At 58.4% G+C, this 14588-nt stretch overlaps 1 protein-coding gene across 2 annotated transcripts; it reads left to right on the top strand.

Moving 5' to 3' along the window:
• Positions 1-5849: 5849 nt before the first annotated feature.
• Positions 5850-13633, top strand: CDK5RAP3 (CDK5 regulatory subunit associated protein 3). 2 transcript variants are annotated; one of them, XM_041001143.1, is made up of 14 exons: positions 5850-5870; positions 6040-6085; positions 7377-7508; positions 7784-7884; positions 8529-8577; positions 9182-9360; positions 9471-9607; positions 9713-9857; positions 10092-10202; positions 10486-10564; positions 11003-11091; positions 12487-12692; positions 13058-13229; positions 13336-13633. In XM_041001143.1, exons 1-14 carry the CDS (start codon positions 5865-5867, stop codon positions 13399-13401), a joined length of 1518 nt encoding a protein of 505 aa, XP_040857077.1. In that variant the 5' UTR covers positions 5850-5864; the 3' UTR covers positions 13402-13633. The 2 variants fall into 2 exon arrangements, with proteins under 2 accessions (XP_040857077.1, XP_040857078.1); XM_041001144.1 differs by having other exon boundaries at positions 13320-13410.
• Positions 13634-14588: the final 955 nt, after the last annotated feature.

The following is a 14588-nucleotide window of genomic DNA, read 5'->3' as shown; positions in this document are numbered from 1 at the left end:
GTGTGTGTGTGTGTGTATAGAGCGTTGACAATGGCTGTCCCCTAGAGGTCGAGGTCCACTTGGCCACTGTCTGTCTGGATTGCCAGATGGGGTAGATCTTCTTCGAGGAAGAACTTGCTGCCTGGCTCATCCCTGAGCTCCTTCCAGGTTGGCATCAGCTACAGATGCCACCTCTGCCGAGGGCATGCCCTGCTGGGCTAGGCCATTGCTAGGGGAGTAAGAGTGCTGCCACTTCCCCAGGAAAGCTGCATCAGGCCCGGGGTCAGCTGGGCTCCTGCCTCTGCCCGATGTCACTTCCATCTGGGTCTCCACACAGGAAGTGATCCCTAACAGGCCTCTTGGCCGCGGCTGTCTCCTGTGTCTGAGGAACACAACCCATGAGTCAGGTGTGTCAAACTCTGCAAGGAGGGTGGGAGATGAGTGGGATTCTTGCATCTTCTTTATTTTCAATGGAAAGGCAGATTTACAGAGAGAAGGAGAGACAGAGAGGAAGATCTTCCATCTGCTGGTTCACTCCCCAAGTGCCCGCAGCAGCCAGAGCTGAGCTGATCCGAAGCCAGGAGCCAAGAGCTATTTCTGGGTCTCCCACATGTGGGTACAGGGTCCCAAGGCTTTGGGCTTTCCTTGACCTGGGATTCTTGCGCCTTTCCTGTCGCGTTTCCCTGCAGCATCAGAACCAACAGCCTCCCCTAAGAACTCCTGATCGTCCAGATTGCCAGGGCCATGTGGTCTCTTAAGAAACAGGGTCATGGCAGGTGTACTGCGTTAATCTGGCCATTTGTGGTTGCATGTTCTCTGGCACAATCCTTTTTCCATGCCAGGAAGAAGCTTTTCCAGGTGTCTTTCTGGTATCACTGAATTGAAAAAAAAAAAAAGAAAGAAAGAAAGAAAAAAGAACAGTTATGCATGTGTGAATTCCTAAGCCCTGCCATCCCCCATGGCCTCCCTTGCCATCCCCCATGGCCTCCCAGGCATCTGGTGAAGCTGTAGTCCGTCCCCGGGCACCCAAGGGTTTCCTGCCCTCTCCCCTCACCAGGCTCTCCAGCCCCACTTCCCTCCCTATAAACGTCCACCCTCTTACCCAGCCCCCTATCAACTCTCACCATGTTACTTCCTTTTCTCTGGACGACACCTGTCGCTGCCCCCTCCATGCCCACCCTGCAGGATCCCAGTTCCCATTCTTCCTCCCAAGATCCTGCCCCTGGCATGAGCACACCCTTGGACGGAGCAGAACTCCCCTCTGAGGACGTTGATGTGCACAGGGCTGTGGAGGTCCCTGCTACACATAAGCTCAGGCACCTGGCGGCGCCAACATGGGGTTCAGAAAGTGCTGGGCCCTTGCATGGCAGGGACACAGCCCCACTTTCATGACGGCCGGAGCTCTGACCTAGTGCAAGGTTTCCAGCACCCTGGCAAACAGTGCACGGCAAAGAGAGGGGACACAAGGCCAACCATCAGAGAAGGGAGTCTGGAAGAGGGTGGTCTGGTCGAGGACTCGGCTGTCCTCCCTTCTGCATGTGACAGTGTGTCCCCTGCCCTAGTGAGGACGCAGTCAGTGTAGTGGCATCTTTCAGGGTTGTCACACGGGCCTCATGACCCCAGATGACTAACAAGGGCGAAGGGTCGGGGAGTAGACGGCTGGCTAAGGGTCAGGGTACAGCCCAGGTGACGCTGTCAGAGGCCTGCTGGACCAGGGAGGCCAGCCAAGCCCTCAGAGTCTCCCTGGGCTTTCCTTTCTCCATTCCTAGGGGGGGTCTGGGGCAGGGGTGGGGATTGACTGGAGGCCAGAGCTGTGAAGGCAGAGATAAGGGGTGGGACATCATAATCCTTCCCCCAAGACCAAATGATAAGGTCCCCAATCAGCACCTCCGCTCATTCTTCCCTGTGCAAACACCGTTAAGCACTTGGCCCTCAGTAGCAGGTGTCAAGGCCCAAGGAGTCTCTACCCCTGGCTCCCAGGTCACTTGCAGACAAGTGAGGGAGAGAGTCTGAAACAACACAGAGGTTATACCTCTAACAGCCATGGCTGCTGTTTCCAAGGCTTTCAGCCCAACAAGCAGATACACCACGCGCGCACACACACACACACACACCCCTCCCACAGTGTGACCCTGAGCAAACAGACAGACCATAAAGCCATAAACAGATGGTGAATGAAAGAAATGGTTATTTGAATGGCCTTTCTTTTTATGGACGTTGTAGGAGAAGAGGTAATAAGCGCTGTTGCCCAGAATGGGGTGTGGCGAGAAGGAACTTTGGAAAGGGCGTGGACCGCAGGGGAGGGACTTCTGAGTGCCTGGTCCAGCAGCCAGGGAAGAGGATAGGGGATCAGGATGGGGAACAGGAAGGAAGAAACCCAGGGCTGTTGTCGCTGGGGCCATGGGGCAGGCAGGGTGGAGGAGAACTGAACGGAGATCGCAAGCACACAGCCCTGGATTTCAATCCCAGCCTCTCCAACTGTGATCTTGGACAAATGACTTAATTGTTTTAAGTGTTGCCTCCCTGGCTTTTAAAAGTCTGGCTAATAATAGTACCTCCATCATAAAGTTGTTAGCAGGATCACATCAGATAGGGTTTATAAAACAGTTATATGTACACTGGCACACAGGTCAGCATTCCCAATTACTAAGGAAGCCAACAACAACAAGAACAATAAAAGACAGCGAGGATGCCGCCCCGCACGGCACCTCCGGGCGCCGAGCTTCCCTAGGTGGAACTGGGGCAGGCCTGGCCACGTCCTTCTTCGCTCCCCCTGGGGGCTCCCCACCCGTGCATCCCGCCTGCCTCATCAACAGAAAACGGAGACAGATGTTTACGGCGGGAGGCTCCTTCTAGGCTCTCCCTGCCTCCTTCCAGATGCTGGCATCCCCCATGACCAAAGCTCCCCCATGCAGGCAAAGACAGGGTGCTCAAGGGCCTGCTACAAGCCATGAGCGTCACCTCGGGCTCGGAACAGCTTGGAATGCTGCCCACGGGCTGCACTTTCCCAAGTGGCCTGTCCTGACAGAACGGCTCTGCCATCCACAGCTCCTTATGAGTCAGCTGGGAAGAAGGAGGGGTGAGGGCCCGGCAGACTCCGCTTCCATCAGCCCCTGGTACTGGGTGCGGGGGCTGATGGGTCTTCCAGCTTGACCCTCCTCTGCCCTGCCTGGCCTGTTGGTCTAAGGAGAGCTACACCTTGAGGGGTGGGGCCGTGTTGTGCTCCTTGGGGTGTCCCAGGGAGCCCCAAGCACATAGTTGGAGCCCAACAAGTGTTTGTTTAATCGTGGGGGCGGGGGTGCCAGGGCCATTCCTGCGGCCTGAGTCAGGCCTTGGAGCTGGGAGCCAACTGCCGTGAGCCAGCCCTGAAGAGCCCTCGGCCTCTGGAAGCCCAGCTCAACCAGGTCTCCCATCTCCCCCGCAGCAGCAGCGAGCTGGATACCGAGTGTCCCATCGCAGCTTACAAAGCCAGGGAAAATAAACCCACAGCAGACTGCAAGACAGAGTCGGTCTGTGTAGCGTGTTTATTTATGTAAGTCTAAAATGCCCGAGATAGGATAGGTGCCACCGCCACGCTGAGGAAACCGCGGGACCCAGAGTGGTCATGGAGACAGGCCCGGCCCTCACGGGCCAGCGAGCTAGTCCTTCCCAAACTCAACCCAAACTCCACCAGAGCGTCTGGTGCTGTGCCGAGGCAGGGGATCAAGACGCAGAAGTCAGGGGCAGGAGTGTGGGGTGGCGGTGAAGACGCTGTTTGGGAACTCGATCCCCACCTCCGAGGGCCTGGGTTCGAGACCTGGGTCTGCTTCCAATGCCAGCTGCCCGCCAGGGCTGACACACTGGGAGACAGTGGGGCTGGCTCAAGTACTTGGGTCCCTGTCGCCCACACGGCAGACTGGGATCCAGGTGTTGGCTGCTGGCTCTGGCCTGACCCAGCGCCAGCTCTTGCGGGGCCCCGAGGGGATCACTTTTGGTCACTCTCCCTCTCGAAGGAGAAAATATTTTCTAAAGAAAAAGAGTATCCTCACATTTGTGAGGTCCCTGGGAGCCTGTCCTGGGCCCTTCCATTCTCCTCACTCTATCACCTCTCGGCAGGCCTCAAGTTCCCCCTTGGGGGCCCGGTGGCGTGGCCTAGCGGCTAAAGTCCTCGCCTTGAACGCCCCAGGATCCCATATGGGCGCCGGTTCTAATCCCAGTAGCTCCACTTCCCATCCAGCTCCCTGCTTGTGGCCTGGGAAAGCAGTCAAGGACGGCCCAAAGCTTTGGGACCCTGCACCCACGGGGGAGACCCAGAATAAGTTCCTGGCTCCTGGCTTCGGATTGGCATAGCATCGGCCGTTGCGCTCACTTGGGGAGTGAATCATCGGACAGAAGATCTTCCTCTCTGTCTCTCTTCCTCTCTGTATATCTGACTTTCCAATAAATAAAAATAAAATCTTTTAAAAAAAAAAGTTCCCCCTCAGCTTCAGCCATCACCTGGACCCCAGACCAATCCGTTTGGGATGCTCCAAGTCAAAACAGGTGAGTGAACCCCCAAAGCCACAGAACCCCAGTGCTTCTCTGTATGTTTTCCACCAGGGGTGGCAGGGGAGTTCCAAGCTGAGATCTGCTTCTGGTCTCCCTGCCCAGCACCCTGCATCCGGTCCCCAGTTCTCCCACCAGTCACCTAGGTCTCACCCCGGGGTCTCTCTCTGCTACTCAGTTTTTAAAAAAATATTCATTTATTTTAATTGGAAAGGTAGACATACAGAGAGGAGGGGAGACAGAGAGGAAGATCTTCTGTCCAATGGTTCACACCCCAAGTGGCCACAACAGCAGGAGCTGAGTCAATCTGAAGTCAGGAGCCAGGAGCCTCTTCCAGGTCTCCCATAGGGGTGCAGGGTCCCAAGGCTTTGGGATGTCCTCAACTGCTTTCCCAGGCCACAAGCAGGGAGCTGGATGGGGAGCAGAGGCGTCAGGATTAGCCCTGCCTCCCATGTGGGATCCTGGTACATCAAGGTGAGGACTTTGGGGGTGCTAGGCTACCGCACCGGACCCCTCCTCTATTCACATGGTGGATGGATCACCAGGTCCTGGCAACCGGGCCTCAGCCCCGGACTCTGTCCTCTCCACACCCTGCCCCAGGTCAGGACCTGACCTCTGAACAACCACCTCCCTCCCATCGTCTCCCTGTCTCCAGTCTTATCTCCCACTAATCCCTCCTCCTCCCGGCCTTCAGGACGGGCCCCTCCCGACTCAAGGCCTTCCCGGGACAGCAGGGGTGAACCTCAAGTTCCCATGAAGCTCTGGCAACTTCTCACTGCCTCCTCTCCCCCTCGTGCTGCGCACGGCCGGGCAGCACACTCCTGAAAACTGCCACAACCATTAACCAAGGGACCCCGTCCCCTTCCCCGCCCTCACTGGGCAACACTGGGATAAACTCCAGGCAACGTGTCACAAGAGATCCCGCAGGAGGGCACGCCGCTCCCGACGGCCAGGGACGCATTTTGGACCCGGGTGGGCTCCGCGTCCGCCTCAGGACAAGCGGCCGCCAGCGGCTCTCGGGCGCCTCCTACCGGGAAGGCCCCGCCGCCGCAGCTTCCAGTGGATTCCGCCCCTGCCCGGGCCTAGTCCCACCTCGCGCCTCTTATTGGCTGTCCTCGGTGCTCCCGCCCCCTCGAGGCTCCGCCCTTTGCCTCCTCTTCTGGGTGGGCGGGGATTGAGGCGGCGGGGGTGGGGTGGGGCGATGAAGCGTGCGCTCCGATTGGCTCCGCGCGAAGCGGTGACGTGTCCGAAGGAGGCCCGTTGGTGCCTAAACTCAGACTCAACTTCAAAGGCTCTGGATTGGTGCTGGGTCAGGGCGGGGCGGGCATACCACTCCGGCCGGAAGCGGAAGGGGGAGAAAGATGCAGGTGTGGAGATGGGGAGACCAGGGCCTTGGGAGACCAGGGGAAGGGGACCCCGGGACTACCTGACCCGGCTATCCTCCGCGGCCCCCAGGGCGGCGGTTGCGATGAGCGCGCGGGAGACGCGGCGCTTCCCCCGCACTCACGTCCCGCTCCCCGCCGTGTTTCCCATCAGGATCATCAGCACGTGCCCATCGACATCCAGACCAGCAAGCTGCTCGGTAGGACTGGACGCCCCGCGCAGCCGGCCGTCGGGCAGGGGGCCTGGGGTCGGTCCAGGCCCGCAGCCGGGAGCTCGGACACCGCAAAGCACGGGTGGAGGGCGGACCCCGGCCTGCTTCCTGGCCCCCGCCCCCGTCCGTGGTCACACCTGCCTCACGATTTCTGCTGTCAGTTCAGGGATGGAGGCTACAGGCTTGGCTGTCCAGGCAGCCAGCTAGCTGCTGAGTGGCGGCAGATCTGATGGGCACTTAAGGCTGACTCAGCGTCTAGGCTTTTTTGCTTGATGTCAGAAATTTCGCCTGCTTGTAATTGTATCTGTTTTGAAAAGCACAGTTATGGAGGTAAAGACAGAAGTCTTCTATCGGCTGCTTCACTTGCTAAACGGCCAGGCTAAAGCCAGTAGCCTCATCTGGCACTATTATATGGGTTGCCAGCGTCCCTTGGTACACCACCATCCTGACCCCCAGTGGGAGCTATGTCCCGTCTCTTCAGGCCATGTGTGTGAATTTGTCCTTGTTTACCAAAAAGACCCAGAAAGCATTCATCTCAGCTTGCTCTGTCTCAGGTACTGTTTCGAGCAGCTGACATGCTAACAGGATAATTCACATGTGATCTGTCCTTGTCACGTGTCAGGCCCCAACGCCCTGGTTTCCCTCCATTCAGCACTTTGCTCGGTGTTGTCCCTGCCTCCACTTTGCAACGGAGGCACGGAGCAGTAGAGCAACTTGCTCAAATACCTGCTGGTTAGAACCCAGAACCACCAAGCTTTCTGCTGGTTCCTGCCTGGCTCAAGCCGCCAGGCCAGGGGGTTCAGGCTGGGGAGTGTGGGGGTCAAGGAGACAGGTAGGCACAGACTCCTGGTTGCCAATCCTCTGGCTCTGTAGGTGTTCAGGGCTTTGTCATTGCTGCTTCAGACGGCATCCGACATAGCTCTTGTGTGTTTCCCCCCATTGTGATGATTAACCCTGGTCTGGAAGGAAGTGGAACAGCATCCCTCAGTGCCAACAAGAAAGATACAGTTACCCAGGGAGGCAGAAATGCTGGGGGGAGAATTTAGAGTGATCTAAACCGAGGTGGAGCTCTCCAGTCCAGACCAGGTGGCCGTGCTGTGGGAACGGTCCTGCCGGGAAGTTGGGGCACTGGGGGGGGTCTGTCTCTTCCCTTCCTCGCACGACCAGCAGGAAACCAGCTTGGAGGCACTCGGTCAGTGTCCAGCCCTTGCCCTCGTGGCGGCATGCTCCCCCGGGAGGAGCGAGGGGGAAGGCTGTGACGTAGGTGTCTGTCGTGCAGACTGGCTGGTGGACCGGAGGCACTGTAACCTGAAATGGCAGAGCCTGGTGCTCACGATCCGGGAGAAGATCAACGCCGCCATCCAGGACATGCCGGAGAACGAGGAGATCGCCCAGCTGCTCTCAGGGTCCTGTGAGTATCTGCGCCTCTGGGCCCTCCTTTCCTGGAGCCAATTCTGCTCGTGGAGCTCCTGAAGCTGACTTCAGAAAGATGAAGGAAAGAGCCATGTGGTAGTGGTGGTGGGGTGACCAGCATTGTGGCACAGCTCGTTAAGCCTCTGCCTGCAAGGTTGGCATCCCATATGGATGCCGGTTCGAGTCCCGGCTCCTCCACTTTGAATCCAGCTGCCTGTGAATGTGGGTGAGGCCGACACTGTCACTGACCAAGTTCTCGCTCTTTCTTTCCAGACATTCACTACTTCCACTGCCTCCGCATCGTGGAGCTTCTCAAAGGCACCGAAGCCTCCACCAAGAATATTTTTGGCCGGTACTCATCACAGCGGATGAAGGCAAGTGAGGGCCGAGGGTTGCTGGCACAACTGGGGCATCCAGGCCGCGGGGTCGGGGGCCGATCCTCTCTCCCCAGGGCCTGCTGGAGACACCTGCATTGAATATTTCTCTCTGTCCTTATACTCTGTCTCCAAAGTGGATCCCGTCCTTGGGTTTCCATTTTCAGATCCCCAGCTTTGGGATCTGGGACGCTGTTGAAGTAGATGGTCCAGGGGCCTTGAGGCATAACGGCTCAAGCCACCACCTGTGAGGCCAGCATCCGATATGGGTGCTGGTTCGTGTCTCAGCTGTTCCACTTTTGATTCAGTTCCCTGCTAATGGTCTGGGAAAGGCAGCCAAAATACCTGGGCCCCTGCCACTTACGTGGGACACTCAGAAGAAGCTCCTGATTTTAGCCTGTTGCAGTCAGTTGGGAAGGGAACCAGTGGACAGAAGATTCTCTCTTTCTCCTTCCGGCCTTTTGGAACTCTGCCTTTGAAATCAATAAATAGAACGGGTTGGCAACATTGTGAAATGCAGAGGGGTGTGAAGTTTGTGTGAGGTGCAGGCTGTAAGAGCTTTTGATGTTTCGGGGGGCGGATGGGGCCGGAACGTGGCTGCCAGGCTTCCTCCCAACTCGCTTGCCCTTTCCGTCTGTGCGCAGGATTGGCAGGAGATTGTAGCCCTGTATGAGAAAGACAACACCTACTTAGGTAAAGGCGCTCGCTGTTCGACTTCCGGTGTTCCTGGGCAAGCCCACTCCCAAGCCCTGAGACCCCCAGCCTGCGGGAGGGAGAGCCTGGGGCGAAGCAGCTACCAGGTGGTGGGTGGGAAAAAAACAGCTTCCCAGCACGCCAGTAGGAGAGTGGGTGCCAAGCAGGTGGGGAGGAGCGGGCATCTGCTGTCAGGTGTCTGTGGGTCTTGGTAAGGTGGAGGGTGCCTCCTGCACGCCCCCTTCCTTGCCAGCGGCAGAGGTGTGAGTCACCCTGGGGGACACGCCAGGGCCTGAGAGAGGGCTGCACTCTCTCAGTGGCTGAGCTGCAGCTGGGCTCTGCTTGCGCGTGGGCTGCACAGTCACGATGACCAGTGATGGGGTCTCGCGTGGATTTTCTCTTCTCCCCCTATCATCGTCTCTGTGCTACAAACAGGGGTTAATGGAGTGAGATGACAGACCTCGTGTCTCGAGGCCCACAACTAGGAAGGGCGTGTCTGGGGTGGGTGGGTGGGGTGAAGGACATCCCCCACACCCGCACTGCCACACCTAGCTAGGGTATGTATGTGGGTACCCCCAGGGTGACTGTCCTGGGCCCTCCGCAGTGGAACTCTGTAGCCTCCTGGTTCGGAACGTCAGCTATGAGATCCCCTCACTGAAGAAGCAGATTGCCAAGTGCCAGCAGCTGCAGCAGGAGTACAGCCGCAAGGAGGAGGAGGGCCAGGCCGGGGCCGCCGAGCTGCGGGAGCAGTTCCATCACTCGTGCAAGCAGTACGGCATCACGGTGAGCGCCCCCTCCACCCCAACACACCCACCTCGCGGCCGGCCCCCCCCCCCACGCTCTCTGACAACATGTCCCCTCACCTGTCGCCTTCCTCCTCGGCCCTTCTCCAGGGAGACAATGTGCGGAGGGAACTGCTGGCTCTGGTGAATGACCTGCCGGGGCAGCTGGCTGAGATCGGGACAGCGGCTCAGTCACTGGGTGAGGCCATAGACCTGTACCAGGCCTGCGTGGGCTTCGTGTGTGAAAGGTGAGTGTGGGGGGGGTCCTGCCCACTTGACATCGCCGGCCAGGCCAAGTCGGGGGGTGGCTTGGTGAGCGGTCAGCGGGATGGTCACTGTGCGGCCTGCCGAAGCCCCACAGAGCAGGTGCTGCCGATGCTGCGCTATGTACAGGAGCGGGGCAACTCCACAGTATACGAGTGGAGGACGGGCATGGAGCCCTCTGTAGTGGAGCGGCCGCGCCGGGAGGAGCCTGCCGAGCCAGTGGAAGAGGATACGGTGAGAGCAGCTCCCCTTGACCTGGGAGGAGGACGGTGGGTTTACATGGGAAACTCCCCACGGGTCACTGGCTTTGATCGAGGGCCCAGGCTCGCAAGCCCGCTGAAGGTGGCTTCCTCCCAGGCAGCTTGGCGCGTTTGAGCTCCTGCACCTGCTAGAAGCTGTGGGGACTCTGGGATGGCAGCCCCCTGTCTGTGCTCACCTCCTCCAGCTCATGCTCTTTTCCCCTTGCAGATCGACTGGGGTGACTTCGGGATGGAGCCAGCTTTGCAGGCCACTGACGCTGGCATCTCTACCGAGGCCGCTGGCATCGACTGGGGCATCTCGCTGGAATCAGACCCAAAGGTGAGGCTGCCCTGCCACACAGCTGCTTCTGCCTGCAGATCGGCGCTGTCAGCAGCTGTGACGGCATCACTTGAGGTCCATGGCCCTTAGCCCAAGGCTTTTGAGGGAGGCAGGATGGAGACCTCCTTTCTCCTGGTGTTTGGGGTGTAGCACCAGGTTGCGGCCAGCATCACAAAGCCGAGATGAAGGTGGAGACGTAGCAGTTGGTCATTGGTACAACCCAGCTCCCTTTGCTGGAGGCATTCTCTCTCCACATTGCTGGTGGTCCGTGTTTCCCAACCAGGCCTCTGGGGGTGATGGCATCGACTGGGGAGATGACTTGGCCACGCTGCAGATCACAGTGGTGGAAGCAGGAACTGAGGGTAGGTACCCCGTGCCCGCAGCCACAGCAAGTGCACGTGTTGGCAGAACACTGCCAAGGTTGGACTTCTTGCACGTTTAATCGCCTCTGATCTTGAGGGGGAGTGTGCATGGAGGGGAGCAGAAAGGTCTGTAAGGTCAATGTTAGAGCTTCCATGTGAAAGTTCTTGCGGGGCCACTAGAAGGCCTTCCCCACCACACAGGAGGCAGCAACAGCTGAGCCACTAGAGGGCAGTACAGGCTGAGATTTCACTGGCAGCGGCCAGCGGAGCCAGGCAGGCAGGGGCTGCTGCTGGGGCCTGATTAGGGATTTGGGTAAAGGGCTCCTTGCACTGGGGCTGGGACTGGAAGTGGCTGTACAGCAGGGCCTTCTGTCCACCCCAGATTCATGAAGATCGCTGGCCCTCAAACTCTTTCTCTCTTCTGTCTCTTACTGACAGCTCCAGAAGGTGTCGCTCGGGGCCCAGACGCCCTTACACTCCTTGAATATCCAGAGACCCGAAATCAGTTCATTGATGAGCTCATGGAGGTACGCTCACCTGTGGAGCCCAGCCCAGGCGACATCCCCCCTGCCCCAACCTGACCCCTCCTGTTCGAGTGAAGGACGCTGTAGCAGGAACTCTGTGCCCTCATTTGAACCTCTTCTCTGTCCCAGACCCCTTAAAGTGCCCAGTGCCACGCCATGCGCCAGCGAGTGAGCAGTCAGCAAGGCAGCCAAAGTGCTTGACATCACAGGGCGTATGTGCTAGTGAGAAAGGCAGATGCACCCCCAGAATAGTGAGACACGCAAAGTGTGGGATGTAATGAATGCCGCAGGGGTGCAGAGGGAGGGCGCCCTGAGAAGCACCAGTGGGCGCAGCGCAGAGCCACGCAGAGGTCTGGTGTCGGGGCAGGGTGGGGTGGGGGGTGCTAAAGGGGACCCGGGTGGAGACAGGGAGCCTTGCATATCTGCCTGACAAGGAGACCAGTGTGGCTGAGCTGAGAGGACAGAAGGGACGCTCAGGAAAATGAAGAGATGCTAAACTTTGGCTTGGACTCTGAGTAAGCCAGGAAACTGTTGGAAGGTTTCTGTTAAGATGTATGTATTTATTTGAAAGGCACGGTGAGTGACAGACAGAGACCTTCAGTCCACTGGTTCACTCTCCAGCTGCCCACAATGTCAGGGGCTGGGACAGCCAAGGGCAGGAGCTAGGAACTCACATCTGGTCACCCACATGGGTGGCAGGAACTCAAGTACTCAAGCCATCACCTGCTGCCTTCCCGGGCCCGTTGGCAAGGAAGTGGATCAGAAGCAGAGAAACCTGGACCAGATGGTAGCTTTCCCTAGGGGATGCACGTGTCGCAAGCAGTGCAGAACACACTGCACCGCAGTGCCCCCCTCCATTGCCAGTTTTGTGTTTCTACCCAATGCTCAGAACTAATGTGTTGAGCCACTCAGAGTTGAGTGCAGTGTTCTTGGTGGATGCTCCTTTTGTCTTGAGAAACCAGAAGCGTGCCTTGTCTCTGGGTGTGTTGCAGGTTGGGGAGCGCCTCCTCACGCAGGCCCTTCCCTGCTGGAAGGGATTCTTTCTAGTGGTATCAGGGGAGGAGGACAGTGGGTGAGGGGTCTTCCTGACTGGAGGAGGTGGCCCAGCCCTACGGCTGCTCTTCCTGTGTTAATGGGAGGGACTCTCACTCCTCCCTCAGGGTATTCCTAGTTGAAGGAGGGAGGAAGGCCCAGGGCTAGGCAGGGATGGCCCTCAAGAGTGAGAGGAATGAGAGGAGGCTCAAGAGTGTAGCAGGGTTTCCCTCTGCAGTTGGGGTTCTAGCAGGAAAAGTGTTGCCACAACCCTTCCTCACCCCACATCCAGCCCTCCCTTCTCATTCCCTCGAGCCCTGCTTCCCGGGTGCCTGGACTCCAACCGTTTTCCTCTTCCATTGTCAGCTCGAGATCTTCCTGACCCAGAGAGCGGTGGAGATGAACGAGGAGGCAGACATCCTGGCCATGAGCCAGTTCCAGCTGGCTCCCGCCATCCTGCAGGGTCAGACCAAAGAGCAGATGGTTACCATGGTGGCGACACTGCAGGATCTGATAGGCCGGCTCACCAACCTGCGAATGCAGCACCTGTTTATGATCCTGGCCTCACCCAGGTCTGGCCGTCTCTGGGCACAGGGCTCTGCCATCTTGAGCAGCTCTGCTTCCTTGGCATTCCTCTTCTCCTTGCGTTACCCCTTAAGCACCTTCCCTGCCTCCCGTGACATCATCTTCACCTGGGGATGGAAGTTCTCTGGGGCAATAAGGACAGGGTTCAGTACGTAGAGGCAGAATCCGCCCCCAGGTTGGACCAAACGACCAGAAATGGGCATTGTCCTCCGAATGGAGGATTTCAGGATGGAGGGGGTAGGAGGCGCACAGGGATTTGGTTTTCCCAAGTGAGCCTCGCTCTGCCTGGCCGCTGAATAGGAAGGCTACAGGTACACAGCCCTGCCCACACTCACCTGAGTGCCCTGCTCAGGTACGTGGACCGAGTGACCGAGTTCCTCCAGCAGAAACTGAAGCAGTCCCAGCTACTGGCGCTGAAGAAGGAGCTGATGGTGCAGCGGCAGCAGGAGGCGCTTCAGGAGCAGGCGGCTCTGGAGCCCAAGCTGGACCTGCTGCTGGAGAAGACCAAGGAGCTCCAGAAGCTGGTGAGACGGGATGGGACAGGCCACGGGATGGAGTGACAGTGCAGGCAGAACCAGCTCCTGCACCTGCGCCTCTGCCCTCGCCCATGCCAGCGGCTGTCTGTTACAGATTGAGGCCGACATCTCCAAGAGGTACGGCGGGCGCCCCGTGAACCTGATGGGAACCTCGCTGTGACTCCCCTCCCTCTGCGTCCTTTCCTGTCTGACTTCCCAGCCACTTAGTGGCCTTGGGACAGCCAGGGATAATGTCACAGGGTCCTTCCGATCAGGCCCATCAGAGGACGGAAGTGCCCCCAGACAGAGGCTCCCTGCAGGGAGGTGTCCCGGTTGGTCCCGTGCCCAGACCTTGGACCACAGTTCCTCCTGCTGTAGCTAGTTGGACTTAATAAAAGAAGACAGACACTTGCTTCTCTGCTGCCCATTCCTTCCGCCCTGAGTCTGGAGCTGGAGCTGTGCACCTGTTCTTGTGGGGGTCTTTTCCTGGGCCATTTGGGCTGAGGACATTTTTCCCTGAGGATGAGTGGGCCCAGGCTAGAATGTACAAATGGCTAAGGAGTGGCTGTGTCAGCCGGGTCCCTTCCTGCCCAGCGCCAGCCTGCGGGAGACAGTCAGACGGCTGCCCTCTTGGAGCCCGCAAAGCCACATTTTCCGTTTAATCACAGCTCACCTCCGGGCAGTGGTTTGGGGTACGGGTCTGATAAACAAGGCGGAGCTGGGAGTTGTCACCCTCCCCAGCCGCCTGGCTCTGCCTGCCTGCTGTGTGATTGGGCAGAACCCACCCTAGGATAGCACCCCTCTCCCCAGTCCCATTTCCCAGGAAGGGAAGGGGCTGGGGGTGGCCAGCAATTCGATTTTAATTTCATAGCAGAGCAGTTGATTCATGGCTCTTTGTCGCCGGCGTTGACTCCCGTAATGACTTTCCATCAAAATGAAAAGTGGAGTGACACCACTCATTATTCCTGCTGCTTGTTATCTCAGTTCTGGGGAGGGCCGCCCCCTCCCCGCTGCCTTTCAGCCTGCCCGGACAGTGAGTGATGGCCCCTATTAATCACCGACCCCGCGGACTCGGGCGGACACACGCCGTCCAGAGGAGAGCGAGATAAGGCAGCATGAACTGCTCGGAGCCGCTCCTATCAATTAATGTCAGCCCATCGCTGCCCCCCAGTCTGCCTGCTCACCTCCTTTTGGGGGGAATCGAAGTTGAGGAGTCCAGGAATCAAAAAGGAGAGTGGGATATGGAGGCAGAGCTGTCCTTCCCACAGAAGGGCGCAGAGGAGCCTGGGCAGCCTGAGTTCTGCACTCCGCCCTGGCCCACACCACTGCTGGCTGTCCCCCACCTCACCCTGATACCCCTTGCCCAAT

This window comes from Ochotona curzoniae, unplaced genomic scaffold (assembly GCF_017591425.1).
Source record: "Ochotona curzoniae isolate NIBS_2020 unplaced genomic scaffold, NIBS_Ocur_1.0 scaffold_2453, whole genome shotgun sequence".
Lineage (NCBI taxonomy): Eukaryota > Metazoa > Chordata > Mammalia > Lagomorpha > Ochotonidae > Ochotona > Ochotona curzoniae.
The sequence above is the reverse complement of the archived record's forward strand: the minus strand, read 5'-3'. Positions and strand labels throughout refer to the sequence as shown.